This window comes from Taudactylus pleione, unplaced genomic scaffold (assembly GCF_031769625.1).
Source record: "Taudactylus pleione unplaced genomic scaffold, aTauple2 ptg002148l, whole genome shotgun sequence".
In the NCBI taxonomy this organism is placed as follows: domain Eukaryota; kingdom Metazoa; phylum Chordata; class Amphibia; order Anura; family Myobatrachidae; genus Taudactylus; species Taudactylus pleione.
The window spans coordinates 995,425-1,013,633 of NW_028286542.1; the positions used below are offsets into that span (position 1 = coordinate 995,425).

The window sequence follows — 18,209 nt, forward strand, 5'->3', positions numbered from 1 at the left end:
GGGTGCTGTAGTGTTGTCCAGGGGGTGCTCTGTCCATCAGGGGTGCTCCCCCCAAATGCTAAAAAATAATATTTTTTCTGTGTTTGTGAATTGTGTGCGCAGTAGCTGCATGTGCATCAACAAAGTAGTGCCAAGCGTGCGCCTGTGTCATAAGTAAAGGGCCGGCTGGCTTGACTGTTAAAGGGTGCTGTAACCCCCAAAGTACACTCCAGTCCAAACCAAAAAAAAAATATTTTCTGTGTTTGTGAATTGTGTGCGCAGTAGCCGCATGTGCATCAACAAAGTAGTGCCAAGCATGCGCCTGTGTCATAAGTAAAGGGCCGGCTGGTTTGACCGTTAAAGGGTGCTGTAACCCCCAAAGTACACTCCAGTCCAAACCAAATATAAAAATTTTTCTGTGTTTGTGAATTGTGTGCGCTGTAGCTGCACCTGCATCAACAAAATAGTGCCAAGCGTGCGCCTGTGTCATAAGTAAAGGGCCGGCTGGCTTGACCGTTAAAGGTGCTGTAACCCCCGAAAGTACACTCCAAATAAAAAAATATTTTCTGTGTTTGTGAATTGGGTGCACAGTAGCCGCACGTGCATCAACAAAGGAGCGTGCGCCTGTGTCCCATAAGTAAAGAGCCGGCTGGCTCATTTCTTAAAGGGTGGTGTAACCCACAAAGTGCACTACTCTCCAGCAAAAATAAAAAAATATTTTCTGTGTTTGTGTGCGCCTTAGCCGCACGTATATATCAAATCGATATAACATAAATGGAGGACCAAACTTTCTCCGATAAGAATAAAATAGAGAAAGATCAAGAACCACTTCCTCCTAGTGCTGAAGCTGCTGCCACTAGTCATGACATAGATGATAACATGCCATCAACGTCGTCTGCCAAGGCCGATGCCCAATGTCATAGTAGAAGCCACATACAATCCCAATGACAAAGTTCAGGAAAAAAAAACATTTAAATCAGCTGAAGAGAAACGTAAACTTGCCAATATGCCATTTATGACACGGAGTGGCAAGGAACGGCTAAGGTCTTTCCCTATGTTCATGACTAGTGGTTCAGCTTCACATGACGATGGAAGCCCTCCTCCCACTAAAAAAATCAAACGAGTTAAGCTGGCAAAAGCACAGCAAAGAACTGTGCGTTCTAAGAAGATATCACAAATCCCCAAGGAGAGTCCAAGTGTGGTGGTGGTTGCGATGCCTGACCTTCCCAGCACTGGACGGGAAGAGGTGGCTCTTTCCACCATTTGCACGCCCCCTGCAAGTGCTGAAAGGAGCACCCACAGTCCACTTGCTGATATGCAAATTGAAGATGTCACTGTTGAAGTACAACAGGATGAGGATACTGGTGTAGCTGGCGCTGAGGAGGAAGTTGGCGAGGAGGATTCTGATGGTGATGTGGTTTGTTTAAATCAGGCTCCGGGGGAGACAGTTGTTGTCCGTGGGATGAAAAAGCCCATCACGGTCATGCCTGGGCAGAAGACCAAACATTCCACCTCTTTGGTCTGGCAATATTTCTATCCAAATCCGGACAACAACTGTCTTGCCATATGTACCTTATGTAAAGGTGGAATAAGTAGGGGTAGGGACGTTAACCACCTAGGAACATCCTCCCTTATACGGCACCTGCAGCGCGTTCATAATAAGTTACTGTCAAGTTCAGAAACTTTGGCTAAGACCGTAAGCAGTCCGGGGACACCTAAATCCCGTTGTCCTGTTGTATCCAAGCGCCTGCAAACCACACCGTCAACTCCCTCCTCGTCAATTTCCTCCTTAGTCAGGATCGGAAGTAGTCCTGCAGGCCATGTCACTGGCATGACTGACTCTCCTATCCGGGATTCCTCCGGAGGATCCTGCATTGCTACGCCTCCTGCAGCTGTTGCTGCTGCTGGGAGTCGTTCATCATCCCAGAGAGGAAGTAGGAACACCACTACTTTTACTAAACAATTGACCCTCCAACAGTCCTTAGCGAGGAGGATGAAGTACGACAGCAGTCATCCTGAAGCAAAACGTATAACTGAGGCCTTGACTGCTATGTTGGTGTTAGACGTGCATCCGGTATCCGCCATTAATGCAGTGGGATTTAGACAGTTGAAGGAGGTAGTGTGTCCCCGGTTCCAAATCCCGTCTAGATTCTACTTCACTAGGCAGGCGATACCGAGACTGTCCAGAAACGTCAGAAAAAGTGTCCTCAGTGTCCTGAAAAATGCCATTGTACCCAATGTCCACTTAACCATGGACATGTGGACAAGTGGAACAGGGCAGACTAAGGACTATATGACTGTGACAGCCCACTGGGTAGATGTATCACCTTACGCAGCAACAGCAGCAGCGTCACCAGTAGCACCATCTCAGAAACGCCAGCTCGTTCCAAGGCAGGCTATGCTGTGTATCACCGGTTTCAGTAAGAGGCACACCGCCGACAACCTCTTAGAGAAACTGAGGGAAATCATCGCCCAGTGGCTTACCCCACTTAGACTCTCCTGGGGATTTGTGATATCTGACAACGCCACCAATATTGTGCGGGCATTACATCTGGGCAAATTCCAGCATGTCCCATGTTTTGCTCACACAATAAACTTGGTGGTGCAGAATTTTCTGAAAAGCGACAGGGGCGTGCAGGAGACGCTTTGGGTGGCCCGAAAAATTTCTGGCCACTTTCGCCATTCAGCGACTGCGTGCCGAAGACTGGAGCGCCAGCAAACACTCTTGAACCTGCCCCGCCATCACCTGAAGCAAGAGGTTGTGATGCGGTGGAACTCAACCCTCTATATGCTTCAGAGGATGGAGGAGCAGCAAAAGGCCATTCAAGCCTATACATCCACCTATGACATAGGCAAAGGAGGGGGTATGCACCTGACTCAAGCACAGTGGAGAATGATTTCCGTGTTGTGCAAGGTTCTCCAGCCCTTCGAACTTGCCACACGTGAAGTCAGTTCAGACACTGCCAGCTTGAGTCAGGTCATTCCCCTCATCAGGCTTTTGCAGAAGCAGATGGAGAGAGTGAAGGAGGAGCTAAGAATGAGCGATTCCGCTCGGCATGTGGGACTTGTGGATGAAGCCCTTCATTTGCTTTGCCAGGATTCCAGGGTGGTCAATCTGTTGAAATCAGACCACTACATTTTGGCCACCGTGCTCGATCCTAGGTTTAAAGCCTATGTGGTGTCTCTCTTTCCGGCCGACACAAGCCTGCAGAGGTGCAAAGACCTGCTGGTGAGCACACTGTCAGCTGAAGCGGAATGTGACACGTCAACAGCTCCTTCTTCATTTTCTCCCGCAACTGGGGCTGCCAGGAAAAAACTTAGGTATCCTAAGCAACCCGCTGGCTGTGATGCAGGGCAGGCAGGACCAAGTTTGGACATCTGGTCCGGACTGAAGGACCTGGCAACAATTTCTGACATGTCTACTGTCACTACATATGATACTGTCACCATTGACAGAATGGTGGAGGATTACATCGGTGACAGCATCCAAGTAGGCATGTCAGACAGTCCATACCTGTACTGGCAGGAAAAAGAGGCAATTTGGAGGCCCCTGTACAAACTGGCTCTATTTTACCTGAGTTGCCCCCCCTCCAGTGTGTACTCCGAAAGAGTGTTTAGTGCAGCCGGGAACCTTGTCAGCGAAAGGCGTAGGAGGTTGCTTCCACAAAATGTGGAGAAGATGATGTTCATCAAAATTAATTATCAACTCTTCCAGGGAGTCCAGCCTCCAGAAGGTACAGAGGGACCTGTGGTGGTGGATTCCAGTGGGGACGAGTTAATACTCTGTGAGGATGAGGATGTACACATCACTGAAGAGGGTGAGGAATCGGTGGATGAGGAGGATGAGGACGACATCTTGCCTCCGTAGAGCCAGTTTGTGCAGGGACAGATTAATTGCCAGCTTGTTTTGTGGGGGCCCAAACGAACCAATCATTTCAGCCACAGTTGTGTGGCAGACCCTGGCGCTGAAATGATTGGTTTGTTAAAGTGTGCATGTCCTGTTTATACAACATAAGGGTGGGTGGGAGTGCCCAAGGACAATTCCATCTTGCACCTCTTTTTTTTCTTTGCATTATGTACAGTTTGGGGCCTAGTTTTTCTAACTGCCATCCTGTCTGCCACTGCAGTGTCACTCCTAGATGGGTCACGTGTTTGTGCCGCCCACTCGTGTCGCTTAGCATAGTCATCCAGCTACCTCGGTGCAACCTTTTGGACATAAAAACACTATTGTGAGGTGTAAGGTGTTCAGAATAGACTGGAAATTAGTGGAAATTAAAGTTATTGAGGTTAATAATAGCATAGGAGCAGAAAAACCAACACATTCTGTGATTTTAGCTGTTTTTATGCTTTTTTAAAAAAAAATACAGATCCAAAACACAAAACCCAGAACCCAAAACACGGAAGGGTGGTTTTGGCAAAACCAATCCAGATCCAAAACACGAAGAAAGATCCAGATCCAAAACCAAAACACGTAAAGTGGCCGGTGCACACCCCTAGTTAATATGCGTCTGCACAGGGAGACGGCTAGCCCATTCCCCCTGTGTATGACACTCAGCCCGGCTGCCTTTTAATGCTGGGGCACCGGTAGCCCACACCGCCCTGTACTGCCGGAGCTGGCTCTCCTTCTCTGCACTGAGGTACCAGGAGCTGGCACTACCAAGCCCCAGCGTGCAGATAATCTGCCCTCCGGTTCTGGACAAGTGTCCCGGCTGCAGTGTCTCCTGGCCGCCCTGTGGCGCTAGAGTTCCGGGAGCTATGCTCCTGATCCTTAGGGGTTGCCCTGCAGCCCTGGACCAAGTCTTGGCTGTGGTGGCTCCTTGGAACAAATTCCCTCTGTGGCAGCCGCCAGAGGGAATCCGTTTCTGGGGCAAAGGCCATACAAAATACATTTATTGAAAATGGTGCCTGGCGCCAATAACATTCAAAATGTGACACCTAGTGCCTACAGGTCCTTTTAAATATGGTATCGCAGCACGGAGGGTCCACCCCTTCACTACTGTGGCCACCATTAGCCACATGGGGGGAGCTGGCTTCCAGACTGGGGACCAGGCCACAGGGCCTAATACAAGGATGGACCGGAATTACAGAGGCGCACACAAACGCCTGCGCAATTCCATTCATCTACAATGCAAATGCTGCATGAGTTGTGTGTAGGAAAGTCACCTCCTTGCTGCATCCGCGATCCCTTCGCTGCGACCAAGGTTACAGCCTGGGGTCACCATCGCAGCCATTGCGACCATCAGTTTGCCCCTTTGGCCAGCTGTGATAGGTGCAGCCTGACCGGGTCCTGGCAGCTTGTAAGCCCAGGAAGTCCTTGTCCACCGATGCAGACCCTGGCCTCATCCCTCCAGGAACGCCCCCGCATCAACTCCCAAACGCCACAAACTGTCAATCAGGCAGCTGTTAGGAGACACTGCGAGCGGACTCGCAGTCGAAGGCCTGCGCATGCGTAGTCCTCTAACAATTGGAGATGTGCGCTTACATTTCTGAACTAGACCCATGATGAGGATGAGCAGATGCTCTGAATGATTCTGTCATCTATTTGTTACTTGCGGCACACAAGTAGATATGTTTTTTTATCGGTGGATATTTTTGTTTATTGGACCTTAATTAGTACTTTAATGTCATTTTTGCATTTGTATTTATTTGTATTCTATATGGTAATTGCAACTTATCAATCACCAGAACTCTCCAGAGAAAGTCAGAACATATTATACAGTATATATGATAGTCTCATCGGCCCGTCACGCACAATTACAGCAGGTCTGACCCGTCTCAGAAGTTACACGTCTCCTCGCATGCAGAAGGCTCTCAAGCTGCGTATGCAATCGCAGTGGCTAATTTATGCACGCCCATGCAACGGCGTACAAACGTACAGACACGCCTGCTTTTCTCCAGCCACTCCCCCATCTGCATAACTGTGATCCGGGCTGAAAGATGCACACAAAAAACTGGAGCGTGGTCTTGTGTTCTGTGGCGTGACCATATGGAGCACACCTGTTTTCTTGTCCCAGAAGGGGTATGCCCAGCACTTCCCCCTTACCCATCCTCTCCCCAACCCTCAGGGCACAGTGGCTGCCACCAGTCTCATCTCATCTGCAAAATTAGGCCTTATTCTGAGCTGGGAGCAAAGCTAAAATGAGTGAGTAACTCAACCTGGGCACACCGCCCCGCACTGCAAGGGGGGCACATACATTTATTATGTTGCATGCAGGGTAAATACTGGCTGCTGCTGTATGTAGCCCACACATGCAGGGAAGCATTATACTTACATTGTAGTTTATATCTGTACTAAGATGCCCCTCCCAAAGCTAATGCTGGGTGCACACTACACGACACCTGGGGCCAAATGTAATAGGGTGAGAGTTTAGAAAATGTGAGAGTTTAGCAGTAACCTCTCTCATTGAGAGTTTTATCTTCAAAATGGGAAAACATCTGGATGAGAGTTTAAATCTTGAGAGTTTTTTTAGTCTAAAAACATGCAAGATTCCATGTTCTGGGTCTCTATTACATTGGCCGAGTTTCCATGTTCCCTGACTCTATTACATTGGGCGAGTTTCCATGTTCTCTGACTCTATTACTTTGGGCGAGTTTCCATGTTCTGGGACTCTATTACATTGGCCGATTTTCCATGTTCTCTGACTCTATTACATTGGGCGATTTTCCATGTTCTCTGACTCTATTACATTGGGCGAGTTTCCATGTTCTCTGACTCTATTACATTGGGCGAGTTTCCATGTTCTGGGACTCTATTACTTTGGGTGAGTTTCCATGTTCTGGGACTCTATTACATTGGGCGAGTTTTCATGTTCTATAACTCTATTACATTGGGTGAGTTTCCATGTTCTCTGACTCTATTACATTGGGCGAGTTTCCAGTTCTCTGACTCTATTACATTGGCCGAGTTTCCATGTTCTCTGACTCTATTACATTGGGCGAGTTTCCATGTTCTCTGACTCTATTACTTTGGGCGAGTTTCCATGTTCTGGGACTCTATTACATTGGCCGATTTTCCATGTTCTCTGACTCTATTACATTGGGTGAGTTTCCATGTTCTCTGACTCTATTACATTGGCCGAGTTTCCATGTTCTCTGACTCTATTACATTGGGCGAGTTTCCATGTTCTCTGACTCTATTACTTTGGGCGAGTTTCCATGTTCTGGGACTCTATTACATTGGCCGATTTTCCATGTTCTCTGACTCTATTACATTGGGCGAGTTTCCATGTTCTCTGACTCTATTACATTGGGCGAGTTTCCATGTTCTGGGACTCTATTACATTGGGTGAGTTTCCATGTTCTCTGACTCTATTACATTGGCTGAGTTTCCATGTTCTCTGACTCTATTACATTGGCCGAGTTTCCATGTTCTCTGACTCTATTACATTGGGCGAGTTTCCATGTTCTCTGACTCTATTACTTTGGGCGAGTTTCCATGTTCTGGGACTCTATTACATTGGGAGAGTTTTCATGTTCTATAACTCTATTACATTGGGTGAGTTTCCATGTTCTCTGACTCTATTACATTGGGCGAGTTTCCTGTTCTCTGACACTATTACATTGGGCGAGTTTCCATGTTCTCAAACTCTATTACATTGGGTGAGTTTCCATGTTCTCTGACACTATTACATTGGGTGAGTTCCATGTTCTCTGACTCTATTACATTGGACGAGTTTCCATGTTCTTAGACTCTATTACATTGGGTGAGTTCCCTGTTTTCTTACTCTAATTGCATTGGGTGAGTTTCCATATTCTGGGACTCTATTACATTTGGCAAGTTTCCATGTTCTGGGACTCTATTACTTAGGGCGAGTTTCCATGTTCTGGGACTCTATTATATTGGACGAGGTTTCCATGTTCTGGGACTCTATTACATTGGGTGAGTTTCCATGTTCTCTGACACTATTACATTGGGTGAGTTTCCATATTCTGGGGACTCTATTACATTGGGTGAGTTCCCTGTTCTCTGTCTCTATTACATTGGGCAAGTTTCCATGTTCTGGGACTCTATTACATTGACTGAGTTTCCATGTTCTTAGACTCTATTACATTGGGTGAGTTCCCTGTTTTCTTACTCTAAATGCATTGGGTGAGTTTCCATATTCTGGGACTCTACTACATTGGGTGAGTTCTCTGTTTTCTTACTCTAATTGCATTGGGCGAGTTTCCATATTCTGGGACTCTATTACATTGGGGGAGTTTCCATGTTCTCTGACTCTATTACATTGGGTGAGTTTCCATGTTCTCTGACTCTAATTACATTGGCCAAGTTTCCATGGTCTCTGTCGCTATTACACTGGTCCAGTTTCCATGTTCTCAAACTCTATTACATTAGGCCAGTTCCATGTTCTAAAACACTATAACATTGGGTGAGTTTCCTGTTCTCTGACTCTACTACATTTGCCGAGTTATCATGTTCTCCGACTCTATTACATTGGGGGAGTTTCCATGTTCTCTGACTCTATTACATTGGGTGAGTTTCCTGTTCTCAGACTCTATTACATTGGGAGAGTTTCCATGTTCTCTGACTCTATTACATTGGGTGAGTTTCCAGTTCTCTGACTCTACTACATTGGTCGAGTTATCATGTTCTGCCGACTCTATTACATTGGGGGAGTTTCCATGTTTTCTGACTCTATTACATTGGGTGAGTTTCCTGTTCTCGGACTCTATTACATTGGGAGAGTTTCCATGTTCTCTGACTATTACATTGGGAGAGTTTCCTGTTCTCAGACTCTATTACATTGGGGGAGTTTCCATGTTCTCTGACTCTATTACATTGGGCGAGTTTCCAGTTCTCTGACTCTACTACATTGGTCGAGTTATCATGTTCTGCCGACTCTATTACATTGGGGGAGTTTCCATGTTTTCTGACTCTATTACATTGGGTGAGTTTCCTGTTCTCAGACTCTATTACATTGGGAGAGTTTCCATGTTCTCTGACTATTACATTGGGAGAGTTTCCTGTTCTCAGACTCTATTACATTGGGTGAGTTTCCATGTTCTCTGACTCTACTACATTGGCCGAGTTTCCATGTTCTCTGACTCTACTACATTGGCCGAGTTATCTGTTCTCCAACTCTATTACATTGGGCGAGTTTCCATGTTCTCTGACTCTTATTACATAGGCCGAGTTTCTATGTTCTCTGACTCTATTACATTGGGCGAGTTTCCACGTTCTCTGACTCTATGACATTGGGCGAGTTTCCACGTTCTCTGACTCTTATTACATTGGGCGAGTTTCCATGTTCTCTGACTCTTATTACTTTGTGTGAGTTTCCATGTTCTCAGACTCTATTACATTGTGTGAGTTTCCACGTTCTCTGACTCTTATTACATTGGGCGAGTTTCCATGTTCTCTGACTCTTATTACATTGGGTGAGTTTCCATGTTCTCAGACTCTATTACATTGGGTGAGTTTAAAAAGTGTCAGAGGTTACTGCTAAATTCTCACATGGTTCTCACCTCTCACCCTATTACATTTGGCCCCTTGTGTGTTGAAGGGATCAATGATATTTTGCGCAACCTTCTTTACGTGTGTACTCCCAATTCATCTGAACGACATTCAGTACAGATATATCAGCGGGGCTGCACCTGAAAGAGATGTCATTGATATTGTGCAGGGTGTATGGTCAACCAAAGAACTGTGCAATAGGTCGGCCCCTGGGTGTTTTGAAGACGTCATCTTCAGTGACATTTGCCACAGTTTACCATGACAATCTGACAGTGCGTACAGAGAAATGATTGGTCATAGTGTTTCCACTAGAAAGCACAGAGGGCAGGGCGCAGATTCACGGGGAGGGCATCTTCTGCACGCGCTACGGAAAAGGGGACAGGGTTCATCGGGAGGGAGCTTGTCATTGTGACACAACCTCAATTTCTCACACTTGGGGGCATGTTCTTAAGGAGGTGCTCTTCTTCCCCCAAGCTCTCCCCTCATGGTGAACAGATGGCGTGCAATAATCGCTTACTGCAACTTTTCCGATGTGTGGGACACTGCTTCCCGTGAGTTAGGAAGGCTCAGGGCAGGCTGTGTTATTGGGGTGCCGCTAATAGAATAGGGTACTGTGCCTGCTAAAACTGCTTAGCGGTAACACTAGGTCACACAATCCTATACACAGACATAGCGTTCCGATAACAACGATGGTTGTTTAGTGTGTATGAGCGGTAACGTTTGTGCTCAATCATTAGGGAAATGGTAAGGGGGTGTCGGTGGTTCCATTGTTATAGTGTGTACACACTAGTCTCTGCACATCTCCCCCATCAGCAGTTACTACTTGCCCCTTCATATAAGCCCCGATCTGTTTGGGTGCAATCTGCCCCTTCATATAAGCCCCGATCTGTTTGGGTGCAATCTGCCCCTTTCCATTAGCAGATGAAAATGAGGAAGAATTATTATTTGTATAATACTTATAATAATACTTATAATAATAATTTGTTTACAGTTATTATTTATAGTGCACATTTTCTACAGCACTTTTGAGACACTGGGCCTGATTCAGAGCCGCTTGTAAGCGGCCGCTCGTTCGCTCCGAGCGATGTTCGCACAACTGCGCATGCGTACAGCTCGTAATACGCATGCGCAAACCAGTCAGTGTGGTCGAAATTCATGTGCTCGCAAAATAGCGAATGCCTGCTAATTTGAGTGACAGGATGAGGCGTATGTGGGTGGTAACAGGGGAAGGTGCTTGAAAACGGGGAGTGGAGATCCGAATGCAGGTGTGCCAAATGGTCAAAACGGGCGTTGTAAGGGTGTGCATAATTAACAAAGCAGCGTCATCGACCACGTCACTTGGTTGTTTCTTAGCCTGAACTGTTCGCATGATTGCGGTAGGAAAATCCAACCACAAGCACTGCGAGCAGCTCATACGCCTTTCGATGTACTCGATTAATCTAATACATAGCGGAGATGACGTAGGATGCGAGCGGCCAGGGGGCGTCTTTACAAAATAGCGAGCACATGTTTCGTTCGCTCGTTCAGACATAGAGGCGTCAACAGACCGCAAAGAGCGAGCGCTCTATTTAAATATCCGGCCCCTTTTTTCTGAACGACCGTTCGCAAATAGCGTCCGGCTCTGAATCAGGCCCTCTGTTTGCTTACAATCTATGGGGGCGATTCAGCTCCGAATGGCAGGCAGCTTTATAATTTCATCCTTGCCAATATGCAAATGCAGCAGGAGGTGTATGACACCCCCTGTATGACACCCCCTGTATGACACCCCCCTGTATGACACCCCCATGTATGACACCTCCCTGTATGACACCTTCCTGTATGACACCCCCTGTATGACTCCCCCTGTATGACACCCCCTGTATGACACCCCCCTGTATGACACCCCCCTGTATGACACCCCCTGTGTGACACCCCCTGTATGACACCTCCCTGTATGACACCTCCCTGTACGACACCCCCTGTACGACACCCCCTGTACGACACCCCCTGTACGACACCACCTGTACGACACCCCCTGTACGACACCCCCCCGTATGATACCCCCTGTATGACACCCCCTGTATGACACCCCCTGTGTGACACCCCCCTGTATGACACCCCCCTGTATGACACCCCCTCTGTGACACCCCCTGTATGACACCTCCCTGTATGACACCCCCTGTATGATACTCCCTGTACGACACCCCCTGTATGACACCTCCCTCTATGACACCTCCCTCTATGACACCCCCTGTATGACGCCCCCTGTGTGACGCCCCCTGTGTGACGCCCCCTGTGTGACGCCCCCTGTGTGACACCCCCTGTGTGACACCCCCTGTATGACACCTCCCTGTATGACACCCCCTGTATGATACTCCCTGTACGACACCCCCTGTATGACACCTCCCTGTATGACACCTCCCTGTATGACGCCCCCTGTATGACACCTCCCTGTATGACGCCCCCTGTATGACGCCCCCTGTATGACACCTCCCGTATGATACCCCCTGTATGACTCCTCCTGTATGACTCCCCCTGTATGATACCCCCTGTATGACACCTCCCTGTATGACACCTCCCGTATGATACCCCCTGTATGACACCCCCTGTATGACACCTCCCGTATGATACCCCCTGTATGACACCTCCCTGTATGACACCCGCCTGTATGACACCCCCCTGTATGACACCCCCCTGTATGACACCCCCTGTATGACACCCCCATGTATGACACCTCCCTGAATGACACCCCCTGTATGACACCTCCCTGTATGCCACCCCCTTTATGACTCCCCCTGTATGACACCTCCCTGTATGACACCTCCCTGTATGACACCTCCCTGTATGACACCTCCTGTATGACTCCCCCTGTATGACACCTCCCTGTATGACTCCCCCTGTATGACTCCTCCTGTATGACACCTCCCTGTATGACACCTCCCTGTATGACACCTCCCTGTATGACACCTCCCTGTATGACACCCCCTGTATGACTCCCCCTGTATCTCCCTGTACGACACCCCCTGTATGACACCTCCCTGTATGACACCCCCTGTATGACACCCTCTGTATGACGCCCCCTGTATGACACCTCCCTGTATGACACCTCCTGTATGACTCCCCCTGTATGACTCCCCCTGTATGACACCTCCCGTATGACACCTCCCGTATGATACCCCCTGTATGACACCTCCCTGTATGACACCTCCCGTATGACACCCCCCCGTATGATACCCCCCGTATGACACCCCCCGTATGACACCCCCCGTATGACACCCCCCGTATGACACCTCCCGTATGACACCCCCTGTATGACACCTCCCTGTATGACACCTCCCTGTATGACACTCCCTGTATGACACCTCCCCTATGACACCTCCCGTATGACACCCCCCATATGACACGCCCCGTATGACACCCCCCATATGACACCCCCTGTATGACACCTCCCTGTATGACACCTCCCTGTATGACACCCCCTGTATGACACCCCCTGTATGACACCCCCTGTATGACACCTCCCTGTATGACACTCCCTGTATGACACCCCCTGTATGACTCCCCCTGTATGACACCCCCTGTATGACACCTCCCGTATGACACCTCCCGTATGATACCCCCTGTATGACACCGTATGACACCCCCTGTATGACACCCCCTGTATGACACCTCCTGTATGACACCTCCCTGTATGACACCTCCCGTATGACACCCCCCTGTATGACACCCCCTGTATGACACCCCCCTGTATGACACCCCCCTGTACGACACCTCCTGTATGACACCCCCCTGTATGACACCCCCTGTATGACTCCGTCCCCTGTATGACACCCCCCTGCATTTGTGATCCCAGCACTGCTACTGAGGTTACCAGCTTACTTAGACTGGCTGGCTGTTTGCGAGACCAGGAAACTGTGCTCGTCGATGCAGCCCCTGGCCGTGCCAATCCCGGAGAATGGTTGTCCCCACCCCTGCACTGCCCCTTAAATGCCTCTGCCTGTCAATCAGAAGGGGCTGCATGTGATTACACAGGACCCATTATACGCATGCGCAGATTCCGATAATCTGTAATCTGCGTTCAGCAGTGCACATTCATGCATGCCCCAATGATATTTACACACATATACAGACACACATATACAGACACACACAGACACACATACACACACAGACACACATATACACACACAGAGACACACACACACACACAGACATACACACAGAGACACACAGAGACACACACACAGACATATACACACATAGACACACATATACACACAGACACACACACACATATACACACACAGACATACACACACACATATACACAAAGACACACATATACACACAGACACACATAGATACACACAGACACACATATACACACAGACACACATACATATACACACATATACACACAGAGACACACATATACACATATACACACAGACACACGCACACACATATACACACATACACACACAGAGACACACACAGACACACACACAGACACACACATATACACACACACATATACACACACACAGACACACATATACACACAGACACACATATACACACAGACACACACATACACACACACAGACACACATATACAGACACAGACACAGACACAGACACACATATACACACAGACACACATATACAGACACACACACACAGACACACACACACACACACATAGACACACACATATATACACACACACACATAGAAACACACACACACATAGACACACAGACACACATATACACACAGACACACACACACACATATACACAGACACACACATATACACACAGACACACACACATATACACACAGACACACATACACACACATATACACACACACATAGCCGGGGTCATCTCTGGAGTACCCAGGGGGAACTCATGCAAGCACGGTTAGACCATGGGAAAGACCTCAGTGCTTTGTGGCAGCAATGCTAATCACCACACCAACCATGTTGCCCAATCATAGCGTTTTGTAATTATTATTGTTTAATTATTACTGACTGGGAGGAAAAGTAAAGAAAGGGGGAGCAGTTTGCAATGCCCTCCTAGGTTCATGCTCACCCAGATTTCACCCATTTGTCTTGTGTTGGTGCCCAAATCTCATGCACCTTCTTCAGGATGAGGGCGAGGTCTGGATCTCTGAGAAGTGTTGCAGGGCCCCTAATATGACAATAACATCATCAGCTGGTGTCTTTGTGTGTCAGGTATTGTGCCAGGCGCTGCCAGGGTCTATTGTGCCATGTAACACAGTGCTGGGCATATGTGTTGTGCTTCCCCCTCTCTCCTCCTGCACAGATGAGGGTCTTACGTAGCACATGGAGGGGGTTGGTATAAATATGTGGGATTATGTCTCCAGGTCATACAAGATGAGTAGCTCAGCGTAATAATGACAATCCTGGATTTCCTGACTGTGTAATAGACCTGAGAGGGTGAGTTACCCTGTTCCCTAGGAATCGCTCTGTGCAGCTATCTGACAGATGGTCACGTCTCATCCTCTGCCAGCCTATGCTCGGTGGCATCGCCATCTGCCAGCCCTGCTCAGAGGACCAAGGCCTGGTGGGATTTCCCCGAGGCAGCGTGCCCCTGGCCGACAATAGATGGCACAGAGCGTCTAATCTCTGCTTCTTGTATCTCTTTCATGTTCCAGATCGACCCCCCTCCCCGGTCAACGTAACCGTAACACAGCTAAAGGCCAACTCTGCCACCGTCTCCTGGGATGTCCCCGAAGGCGACATTATCATTGGATACGCAATATCTCAACAGGTGCGGAGCAGTATGAGTAATAAATTTATTATCTATGGCTGGTAGTCAGTGATGTCTGTGAGGGGCTCAGGGTGCAGTGTCCTAGCCGCCTTCATGCTGCTCTTATCACTGAGGATTAGCTACATAGCTATGTATAAGTACATCTGAGCACGTGTCCCCCTAAAGCCTTGCCTGAGCACGTGTCCCCCTAATGCCTCGCCTGAGCACGTGTCCCCCTAATGCCTTGCCTGAGCACGTGTCCCCCTAATGCCTCGCCTGAGCACGTGTCCCCCTAATGCCTCGCCTGAGCACGTGTCCCCCTAATGCCTCGCCTGAGCACGTGTCCCCCTAATGCCTCGCCTGAGCACGTGTCCCCCTAATGCCTCGCCTGAGCACGTGTCCCCCTAATGCCTCGCCTGAGCACGTGTCCCCCTAATGCCTCGCCTGAGCACGTGTCCCCCTAATGCCTCGCCTGAGCACGTGTCCCCCTAATGCCTCGCCTGAGCACGTGTCCCCCTAATGCCTCGCCTGAGCACGTGTCCCCCTAATGCCTCGCCTGAGCACGTGTCCCCCTAATGCCTCGCCAGAGCACGTGTCCCCCTAATGCCTCGCCTGAGCACGTGTCCCCCTAATGCCTCGGCTGAGCACGTGTCCCCCTAATGCCTCGGCTGAGCACGTGTCCCCCTAATGCCTCGCCTGAGCACGTGTCCCCCTAATGCCTCGCCTGAGCACGTGTCCCCCTAATGCCTCGCCTGAGCACGTGTCCCCCTAATGCCTCGCCTGAGCACGTGTCCCCCTAATGCCTCGCCTGAGCACGTGTCCCCCTAATGCCTCGCCTGAGCACGTGTCCCCCTAATGCCTCGCCTGAGCACGTGTCCCCCTAATGCCTCGCCTGAGCACGTGTCCCCCTAATGCCTCGCCTGAGCACGTGTCCCCCTAATGCCTCGCCTGAGCACGTGTCCCCCTAATGCCTCGCCTGAGCACGTGTCCCCCTAAAGCCTCGCCTGAGCACGTGTCCCCCTAATGCCTCGCCTGAGCACGTGTCCCCCTAATGCCTCGCCTGAGCACGTGTCCCCCTAATGCCTCGCCTGAGCACGTGTCCCCCTAATGCCTCGCCTGAGCACGTGTCCCCCTAATGCCTCGCCTGAGCACGTGTCCCCCTAATGCCTCGCCTGAGCACGTGTCCCCCTAATGCCTCGCCTGAGCACGTGTCCCCCTAATGCCTCGCCTGGGCACGTGTCCCCCTAATGCCTCGCCTGGGTACGTGTCCCCCTAATGCCTCGCCTGGGCACGTGTCCCCTCATCATGTGCTGCATACAGTATGGGCCTCATTCAGCACGGATCTCAAGTCTGCAATCGTACACACCCACTCGCAAAATTCTGCAACTGCATGTGATCGCAGCACTATACCGAGACGCCCAAGACTGTATAAAGCCTCCCACTTCTTATTACATACATCCACAAGTCAGCGAAAACATTGGTAACATCACGTAACATCGGACCCATACGCAGAGCTGTGGTTGAGCTTACCCTAACTCACAAACTGCGAAACTTCCTGTCATCATCTAGACCTCTGGCTGCGTATGCCATCACAGGGAGATAATTATGCACGCCCCTGTAACGGCGCTCACACGCGCAGACACGCCCCCTCTCCACCCCGAAATGGTGCTTCCTGTCCATCACTCTGCGTATCCGCTCTTACCACCGCAGCAGCCGGTTCGCACATGAGATCTTGTGCGAACTCCGCAGACTTGCGATCCCAGCTGAATGAGTCCCTATATCTTACATGCCGACATTTCACTTCTCCTTGCCGGGACAAGCCCGTGGAGTAGAAGCAGGTGGGGGGTGTTGGGGGTGGGGCCAGATTATTTGTGCCATTAACCCCCGTCCCCTGGCGGCAATTTGCCACGAATGGCGCATATTTAAATAAGGGGGTGGTGCCAAATGGCACGATTCTCATAGAAGCACGTCATGCCCCCTAAAAACAGACCCCCCGGAAGTGGGCAGAATGCGGGAGAAGTGCCTACCCTCCTGGGGGATACCGGAAATATCAGGGGCCTCCCAATACTTCCGGGAGGGTAGGCATGTATGCCCTTAATACTGTATTCACCCTCCTATCCAACTCCCACTGCTCTCTATTCCTCCACACTGTCTATTCCGCATCTTCTCTCTATTCCCGCACACTGTCTATTCCCGCATCTTCTCTCTATTCCTGCACACTGTCTATTCCCGCATCTTCTCTCTATTCCTGCACACTGTCTATTCCCGCATCTTCTCTCTATTCCTGCACACTGTCTATTCCCGCATCTTCTCTCTATTCCTCCACACTGTCTATTCCCGCATCTTCTCTCTATTCCTGCACACTGTCTATTCCCGCATCTTCTCTCTATTCCTGCACACTGTCTATTCCCGCATCTTCTCTCTATTCCCGCATCTTCTCTCTATTCCTGCACACTGTCTATTCCCGCATCTTCTCTCTATTCCTCCACACTGTCTATTCCCGCATCTTCTCTCTATTCCTGCGCACTGTCTATTCCCGCATCTTCTCTCTATTCCCGCATCTTCTCTCTATTCCTGCATCTTCTCTCTATTCCTGCACACTGTCTATTCCCGCATCTTCTCTCTATTCCTGCACACTGTCTATTCCGCATCTTCTCTCTATTCCCGCACACTGTCTATTCCCGCATCTTCTCTCTATTCCTCCACACTGTCTATTCCCGCATCTTCTCTCTATTCCTGCACACTGTCTATTCCCGCATCTTCTCTCTATTCCTGCACACTGTCTATTCCCGCATCTTCTCTCTATTCCTCCACACTGTCTATTCCCGCATCTTCTCTCTATTCCTCCACACTGTCTATTCCCGCATCTTCTCTCTATGCCTCCACACTGTCTATTCCCGCATCTTCTCTCTATTCCTGCACACTGTCTATTCCTGCATCTTCTCTCTATTCCTGCACACTGTCTATTAACGCATCTTCTCTCTATTCCTCCAAACTGTCTATTCCCGCATCTTCTCTCT

At 49.3% G+C, this 18,209-nt stretch overlaps 1 protein-coding gene across 1 annotated transcript in view; it reads left to right on the forward strand.

The window, feature by feature from the left end:
• Positions 1-18,209, forward strand: part of FNDC4 (fibronectin type III domain containing 4) — a gene marked incomplete at its 3' end in the record, with an annotated part of 168,598 nt that overhangs the window by 136,907 nt on the left and 13,482 nt on the right. Inside the window, exon 3 of the mRNA XM_088465812.1 lies at positions 15,095-15,210. Within this exon, the coding sequence (XP_088321938.1) occupies positions 15,095-15,210 (116 nt within the window). The remainder of the gene's footprint in view (positions 1-15,094; positions 15,211-18,209) is intronic.